This window comes from Oryx dammah, unplaced genomic scaffold (genome assembly GCF_014754425.2).
Source record: "Oryx dammah isolate SB20612 unplaced genomic scaffold, SCBI_Odam_1.1 HiC_scaffold_1000, whole genome shotgun sequence".
Classification (NCBI taxonomy): Eukaryota; Metazoa; Chordata; class Mammalia; order Artiodactyla; family Bovidae; genus Oryx; species Oryx dammah.
Genome location: NW_024071143.1, coordinates 1 through 8445, shown reverse-complemented (window position 1 = coordinate 8445; position 8445 = coordinate 1). Strand labels below are relative to the sequence as shown.

The 8445-nt window shown below is 43.3% G+C and overlaps 2 protein-coding genes across 2 annotated transcripts; both read right to left on the bottom strand.

The window, feature by feature from the left end:
* Positions 1-5: 5 nt before the first annotated feature.
* LOC120859448 (protocadherin gamma-B7-like) lies at positions 6-3729 on the bottom strand (the record flags this gene model as incomplete). The annotated part of the gene is made up of 1 exon (XM_040235553.1): positions 6-3729. A coding segment is annotated over exon 1 (1491 nt), but the record flags the coding sequence as incomplete, so codon positions are not given.
* Positions 3605-8439, bottom strand: LOC120859449 (protocadherin gamma-A10). Its single transcript, XM_040235554.1, has one exon. The coding sequence runs from the start codon at positions 6083-6085 to the stop codon at positions 3617-3619; it is 2469 nt and encodes an 822-aa protein (XP_040091488.1). The 5' UTR covers positions 6086-8439; the 3' UTR covers positions 3605-3616.
* Between the last annotated feature and the right edge of the window lie 6 nt (positions 8440-8445).

The window sequence follows — 8445 nt, the reverse complement described above, 5'->3', positions numbered from 1 at the left end:
GCGCGTGGCTCCAGGTCGCTGGCCACGATGGAGTAGGAGACCTGGCCGTTGGGCCCTAGGTCAGAGTCGCAAGCGCTGACTTGCGCGATGGAAGCGCCGGGTGGGTTGTTCTCTGCCACGTGGATCACATAGGAAGCCTGGTGGAAAACCGGAGCGTTGTCGTTGACATCGGTGATGCGTAGGGTAATGGTAGTGCTGGAGGAGAGGGGCGGCTTGCCCCGGTCAATGGCTGTGATAGTGACGTTGTATTCCGGAGTCCGTTCTCTGTCCAGGGCCCCATCTGTTACTAACTTGTAGTAATTATTAGAAGAAGAATGAATTTTAAACGGAATATCTCTACTTAAATTACACGTGACTTCTCCATTTTCCTTGGAATCCTGGTCCCGTGTTTTGAAGAGAGCCACAACCATTCCTGGCGGGGAATCCTCCAAAATCTGATCTGAGAGAGAGGTGATGATTATTTCTGGGCTGTTGTCATTTTCGTCCAAAACCTCTATAATTACTTTACACCGTGTAGAGAGGGATCCTCTGTCCTTTGCTTCCACAACCATGGCGTATCTTCCTACGTTTTCAAAATCCAAGGGTTGATGAGTTATGATGTTTCCTGTAGCAGAATCCAGAGAGAACACGTGCCGGGCTGTATCAGCCACACCAAGGAATGAGTAGGTGATCTCTGCATTGACGCCTTCGTCTTGATCGGTAGCGCTCACCCTCAGCACGAAGGTGCCTGGGGGCACATCTTCCCGAAGGCTGACCTTGTACACATCTTGGCTGAACACAGGGGGATTATCGTTGGCATCCACCACCAGGACTCGGATCTGAGCTGTGCCGCTTTGCGGCGGATCCCCGCTGTCTAAGGCTGTCAGCACCAAATGGTGAACGCTCTGGGTTTCTCGGTCCAGGGCCTTCTTCAATACCAGTTCTGGATATCTGCCCCCGTCAGGATTGTCTTTCACCACTAAGGAGAAGTACTCATTAGGACTTAGTTGGTATTTGCTCAGTGAATTCATACTAATATCGGGATCATTTGCAGGTTCAAGAATTGTTCCAATCCCTGGGCTGACAGATTCACTGATTTCTAAGTATATTTCATCCTTATGGAATTGAGGAGCATGGTCATTAATATCTTCAACAACCACAATGATATGAAAAATATTTAAAGGATTTTCCACCACGGCTTCCAACTGCAATTCACATCTTCTCTCTTTGCATATCTCCTCACGGTCTATTCGGTCCTTCACAAGTAAGTCCCCGCTCTCCGCGTCTACATTGAAGAGCAGCTTCTCCGCGCTAACTCGCAGCTTTCGAGCCGACACATCCAGGACACTGAGCCCTAAATCCCTGGCGAGATTCCCTACCACGGAGCCCTTGGCCAGCTCCTCGGGAATCGAGTAGCGGATCTGCTCGCAGAGCGCGGGGTAGAACAAAGGCAGCAGGAAGAGAAACAGTACCTGCCTCCGGTCAGCCGGGCGTGTCTGCGTGCAGCTCCCTCCCATTGCGCGCTCTAGTTCTTGCTGGGTCCCAGTCTTTCTAGTTGGAGAAAGTGCACATGGCACACTGGTAAAGCATTTGGCCCAGGACAGGCGGAACCCCCAGTCTAGGGGCTGAGAATCCTTGTATGCTAGGGAGAATCTGCGCGGCCAGGAGCTCTAGTGTATAAGCGGGTTTCCTTCTCTCTGTGTTGGTGACTGCGCAGGAAATCCCTGGCTAGAGGCTGAGGAATCCCGGGCTTCAGAGCTTGCCCTGCACTGGCCGACAGCGGCGCCCAGAGGTTTCGTGTGGAACCGCAGCTTAAGTTTTCTGCTTTATTTCAGGAAGTCTTTAAAGACAAGATGATCGCAGCTAAAATATTTGAAACTTATTCCTCCGGTGATTGTTTTCTTCATGAAACGTTTTTTTTTTTCACATGGTCAAAACTATTATATATTGGGTTGACCAAAAGTTTGTAACATCTTACGGGAAAACCCGAACGAACTTTTTGGCTAAACCAATATTTTATATGTTAAAAATTTACATAGATTTTGAATACGGTGAAATAGTTCTTGAAAAAATCTAAAAGGCACAGAAGAATGTAGAATGCAAAATAGGTCTCCTATTCCATCGCCTAATTCTATCCAGTTCTATCCAGAGGCAATCACAGTAGATCTTTTTAAGAGTAAGTTTCCACAAAGGAAAGTACTAAAGATAAGCATGAAAATTAGTTTTGGTCTTCAATGTAGGCTTAATCTATCCTCCCATATTTAAGAACTAGAATGCAACCACTTTAGTATTCATTATCATCATCTAAGGTGACCTATATTGCTTTTAAATAATTATATTTCAACATAATTGCTAACAATAGCTACCATGCCAAAAGAGTAGGGTTTTTTAAACCTGTGTTTTTTCAAAATAATAGAATTATTTGAAATATATGAAGAAAAATTTTGACTCTTATGGTCAGAAATTTAAAAGATTCAATTATTTGGAAGTTAAAAAATAAAAGTTATTAACTATAACTCCAAAGATAATAACTATGCTCTTTTTCCACAGACATATCCTTGAACAAAAGTTGAACAACATGGGGAAAAAATCATGGTCTTATAAACACTTTAAAACACATTAGGGCATGATTTGACCTTATGCTACCATATTAGTTTAGAAGAATATTAATAATAAATTAATAGAATAGTAAGAGATCAAACCAAATACATCACTATCATCACTTTAAATGGACTCATCAGTAATTCCACTGACCATCTGTTTAGAATTCTGTGCACTTCTCTGTTTGATTCACTTCTCATGCAGAAATGCCTTTTTTTAACTTTATTTTGACTGTAAATTTCAGAGTTTTCAGACTTCCATTCTCTCTATAGTCACTGAAATGACTTTGGCATACATCTTTGCTCCTGTATTTGGGAACATGTACCAATCTATCTCCCTAAATTATGTATATATTTCAGCCTTAGAGATTGGAGAATTTAACAAAAAAGTACAGAGAAAGCAGAACCTCAAGTCTGCTTAACATAATACCTTTTATCGGTTCTCTAGAGTCCCTATAGAACAAGGAAAGTAAAATTAAAATGGTATATCTTCCACATGACAGTGTGAAATGAGAATCACAGGCAAAATGGATGCTGCAGTGTTACCAGGTATGATTATACTTCAAAATTTAAGCACACATTGTTATGAATTGTTAATGGAATATTACTGAAAATGGGTAGGATTTCCAGTAAAGCTAATGCATTTGTTTCTGACATTCACCTATTCTTACCAGGTCTGACTTCAAAACAAGAGGCAGGGTTGTCTAAGGATTTCAGCGTGTAGCCACCAGGAGAGCACATAAATTGACAAGACATTTCTGTATGAAAGTCCTCTCTTAGGAATTGCCAGTATCATACAACAAAACTGTAAAACACAAGACTCTGTGAAGCTAAGCGTAACAGCCTATGATAATAAACCTTCACTGGGATTAAGTGAATATTTACCAGAAAGTAAAAACATATCAGTCTTAATAACCATCAAGTTCTATTCCTCAATGTTTTAGCAAGCAGTGAATGCCATTGAAATGGAGGAAAAAGTGAAAGAAAAAAAAAAGGATTAGGATCCCACCATCATGCTGCAAACCTAAAGAGTAAAACTAATCATAATTCTTAAAGGTGAGAAAAGGAGCAAAAATAGAACTCACTGGCACCAAAGGGGTATCTTCTACGGGAAACTTCGAATCATCTAACAAAGACAGAGGATCTTTTTTCTCACAGCTCTCCTGGCTGATAAGTGTGTCCGCGTAGTTGGGTTGCGGAAAGATCACATGACTCCTCCGCGAGTCCGCGGTGAGAGAGACCTCATGGGAATAGGTCTGCAGCAAAGTCCGTACCCCGTCCACGCCCACAAAGTGCGAGGCTGGTACGCCCAGTCCGCCTCCGGAAGCCTGGAGCAGACGCGACGTGTGCCAGCCTCTCAGCTTGAGCGCCACCAGTACAATGACAAAGGCGAGGAAGACGCAGGAGACCGCGGCCACCGCCACCACCAGATACAGGGTGAGGTCTGAAGCATCAGAGGCCGGCGGGACCTCCAAGCTGCCCAGATCAGCAAGGACATCAGGGATGCTGTCGGCCACAGCCACTGTGAGCGTGACGGTGGCCGAGAGAGGGGGCTGCCCGTGGTCCTGGACGGCCACCACCAGGCTCTGCTTGAGCGCGTCTCTGTCCAGCAGCGCCCGCGCTGTGCGCACCTCGCCCGTGTGCAGCCCCACCGAGAAGAGTCCTGGCTCGCTGGCCTTGAGCACGCGGTAGGACAGCCAGGCGTTCTGTCCTGAGTCTCTGTCCACTGCCACCACCTTGGTCACCAGGTATCCTGGCTCTGCAGAGCGGGGTGCCAGTTCCACGCCTGTGGAGCCATCGGTAGGGAGGGCAGGATACAGGATTTCTGGCACGTTGTCATTCTGGTCCAGCACGAATATGCTCAGTGATACGTTGCAGCTGAGTGGTGGGTCCCCACTGTCAGTGGCTATCACTTGCATCTTCAGGTTACGGAACTGCTCATAGTCGAAGGATCGCAGTGCATATAGGACTCCTGTGTCAGAATTGATGGAGACATAGGAGGATAGTGGTGCCCCCTGGATAGTGTCTTCAGCCAGGGAGTAAATAACCTGGGCATTTTCTTTGCTGTCTGGGTCCAGTGCAGTCACTGAGAAGATGGAGGCCCCTCTGGGGTTGTTCTCTGGGATATAGGTACAGTAGGAGATGTGAGAGAAGGTAGGTGGGTTGTCATTGATATCTGCCACTTGCAGGATGAAGTGAGTTTCTGTTGATAGGGGTGGACTTCCTCCATCTGTGGCTCTTAATGTGATATTGTAAGAGGATATCTGTTCCCTGTCAAGAACTTTGTGTGTCACCAATCTATAATAACTATCAATCGATTTTTCTAATTTAAATGGTAGATTCCCCAATATGGAACAGGTGACCTGTGCATTCTGCCCAGAGTCCAGATCATGCACATTTAAAAGAGCTATAACAGTCCCCAGAGGTGAATCTTCCATCAGGGGACTAAACAGAGATGTGATGGTTACTTCTGGACTGTTGTCATTTACATCTTCTATTGTAATCAATACTTTAGCAGTTGCAAGATATGCCCCTCCATCTTCAGCTTGTATTTCTATTTCATAGAAACCTGTTTCTTCGTAATCTAGATTTTCTGATAGCTTTATTTCCCCAGTATTTTTATTTAGTTGGAATTTCAACAATTTTGTGTCAGGTAGTTTTCGAAATGAATATGTCACTTCTCCATTGGCACCTTCATCCCTGTCGGTGGCGGTGACTGTCAACAGCCGTGAGCCCACAGGCAAGTTCTCCGGAACACTCACTCTGTATTCAGGCAAACTGAAGATTGGTGCATTGTCATTTGCATCGAAAACAGTCACACTGATGAGGACAGTGCCAGATCGGAGAGGGTCTCCTCCGTCGATGGCAGTGAGAACCAGACGGTGCATCGCCTCTTCCTCGCGATCCAGGGCGTGCTCCAGCACCAGCTCCGGGGACTTAACGCCATTGACACGGCTTTGAACTGCCAGAGAGAAGTGCTTATTGGAGCTGAGCTGGTAGCTCTGTAGGGAGTTCACGCCCACATCTGGATCAACAGCTTCCGGGAGAGGAAAACGCATTCCTGGAGCGACGTTTTCATTAATTTTTACATCTAGGTTTTCTGCTTGAAATTTTGGTGCATTATCATTGATATCAGTTACTTCTATTTCTACTCCGAAAAGTTTCACCCTATCTTCCACAAGAATGTTAAAACTCACTAGACACCGCGCGCTCTGAGCGCAGAGCTCCTCCCGATCTATCCTGTTCGCGGTGACCAAGCTGCCGCTTCGCGGGTTCAGAGCAAAGAGCTGCGTCCTACCTCTGGAGACGATGCGGACTCCTCGCTCCGCTAGCTCCCGGGGCTCCAGTCCCAAGTCTTTGGAGATGTTGCCCACAAAAGAGCCTTTCTCTAACTCCTCGGGAACCGAGTAGCGGATCTGCCGAGCTTCGGTCTCCCACGACATACAGAGGAGAAGGCAGAGCTGGACCAGCGCGCTGAGGTAGGAGCGATTCTTTTGAGCGGCCATTGTTGTCTGGTGACGGGATTCTCGCTTCTCGCTATGTCCTCACTGGGCACGCTGTTTTGGCTGATTCCTTTTTCTTACTCTGGCTGCAGGAGGTCTCTGCGGCCTGCGCACCTTAAATTCTGAAGTGAGTTTCGCTGCAGCCCTGGAGCTGGTTTGCAGGAACCGTGGAGCTTTGTGTAGCTGGAGCCCTGAGAATCCGGATTGAGCGCTGGCTGCGGTTCTCTCGTAGTAGGTGAACAGCGGCGCTCAGAGTCCTCAGAAGTTACTGCACCCACTTATGTATGCAATAGAAAACAAAGGGAACTCTTTTTTGTTGTATATTTTATTTTACATTTCTTCTTTGGTTTCTCCACTGATATCTGTAGTTTTCTTGTTGTTGTTTAGTCCCTAAGTCGCGTCCGACTATTTTGCGACCCCATGGGCTGTAGCCCGCCAGGCTCCTCTGTCCATGGGATTTCCCAGGCAAGAATATTGGAGGTGGATTGCCATTACTCGGTGGAATAAAGTGGAACGAAAGTACTACAGAGTATTAAATAATGATCGTTTAAATTTATATTTGCAACACTTATTTTCCCAATAGAAATATATCCACTTTCAAAGGTAAGTAATGCTTCTTTTATTTCCTATGAGCTTCTAGCTATATTCAGAAAAACCTTACAATTTTATTTGAGATTCTGAGTTAAATGGTCCAACAGTGTTTAGTAGACATTAATATAGAGATTATTATGAGAAAATCCCTTTTAATTCACTTAAGATTTTTAAATTTTATGTTGGTTAACTAATTATATTTGTTTAGTATTGTGTAAAAGGCTTTCAAATTTTTCTAAAATAGTTTTATTGTGCCTCAATGAATTTTTTTGGAAAATGTATTTTTATTATAGGTTATTAGAAGTTAACTTGACCCAAATGAGTTGAGCTGGTAGTCACAAACTAAAAGGAACATGTCTCTATTGCAATGGGAAGAGAATACATACAAGTGCTATAAAACAATTTTTAAAAACAGTTAGAAATAGTGATGTGGGTTTTTAAAGAAATAAGCATATCAAACGACCTGTTTTCACCAGGGTGTTGATGGCACTATAAATAATCTCTTTGCATTTTATATGAAAGTCCAAAATAAACTGGTCCACACATCTTCAGATGTATATTCCCATCAATCCAGTAGTAGGTCTCTCCTCAAAGATGCAGAGTTTGGAGGTTCACTTCTTTCGTAAAGAGAGAACAGGTTCTTTAGAAACATTTATGTCACTATGCCCCCACCATTAAACTCTTTAAGGATTTTGTCTTTTGTCTTCAAAGATAATCAGAGTCAGAGATTGCGCCCAGAACACAATGACATTTCATTTGCTTTCTGGGAAATTCCATATCTTCAATGAAGAGGAAGAAAGATTTGGAAAGAGTATAATTTGAGTACCAAGAAATATATACATATAAGAAAAACCAGAAGGACCAAAAATTGAAGAGAGAAATTCCTCTAGGGTAGTTAGTATTAAGATTTGGGGCCCATAGCAACACTTGGCAATAGAATGAAAGTTTTGACTCCTCTGCCAGGAAAACTGCATACATCTGTAACTTTGCATGCAGTTTCAGGGATTCATGGATCTGCTATGTCTCCTCAAATGCTTACAGTTTTATTTATATTTTTTATAATCTAATTTTATTTTATTTTATTTTTGGCTGCACCATGCAGGATCTTAGTTCCCTGACTAAGGGTTGAAATCCTACCTCCTGTATTGGAAGCACAGAGTCTTAACCACTTGACTGCCAGGGAAGTCCCAACAGTTTTTTAAAATGTTAAAATAAATGAAGATACTAGAATGCACATACAGAATTATCTGCAACACATGTTTCTTTGATATGAGCATCTGCTTTGATATTTAAGGAGTACCTGAATATTATTAAACTTCAAATTATTTATTTACTTGGTAAGAAGCCAAGACCACAGCCTGTTTTGCTAACTTAGGCTTGAAAAGATATCTCCAATTTAGTTACATCTTTTCTGAATTACAGAGCAACTTATGAACAAAATGAGTGTTGAAAATGTAGTCAGTAAAAACTGAAAAGACAATACAGTGATTAGTTATGGATTTTCTAAATATGATTCTAGATGTAAAAGTGAAATAGTACGCCCAAAATATGAAAAAAATAGAATATTACAGAAGAAAAAAAATGAAACTTACCGGTGTTAGGGTCTCAGGATGTGTAGCTAAGTCATTCCCACTATGAAGTGGAATTAGGGCCCCAGGAGAATCACCACACACTATGTCTTGAGTGGGATGCAAAGGCTCACTACATCTTAGAAAATTAAACTCCGTCTTTCCAGTATGGGCAACGCACAGATTGTACGAATAAGGTAAAGT

Bases quoted from the DNA above. Each gene is read 5' to 3' on its own strand.
- LOC120859449 (XM_040235554.1), bottom strand. From the start codon at position 6,085: ATGGCCGCTCAAAAGAATCGCTCCTACCTCAGCGCGCTGGTCCAGCTC.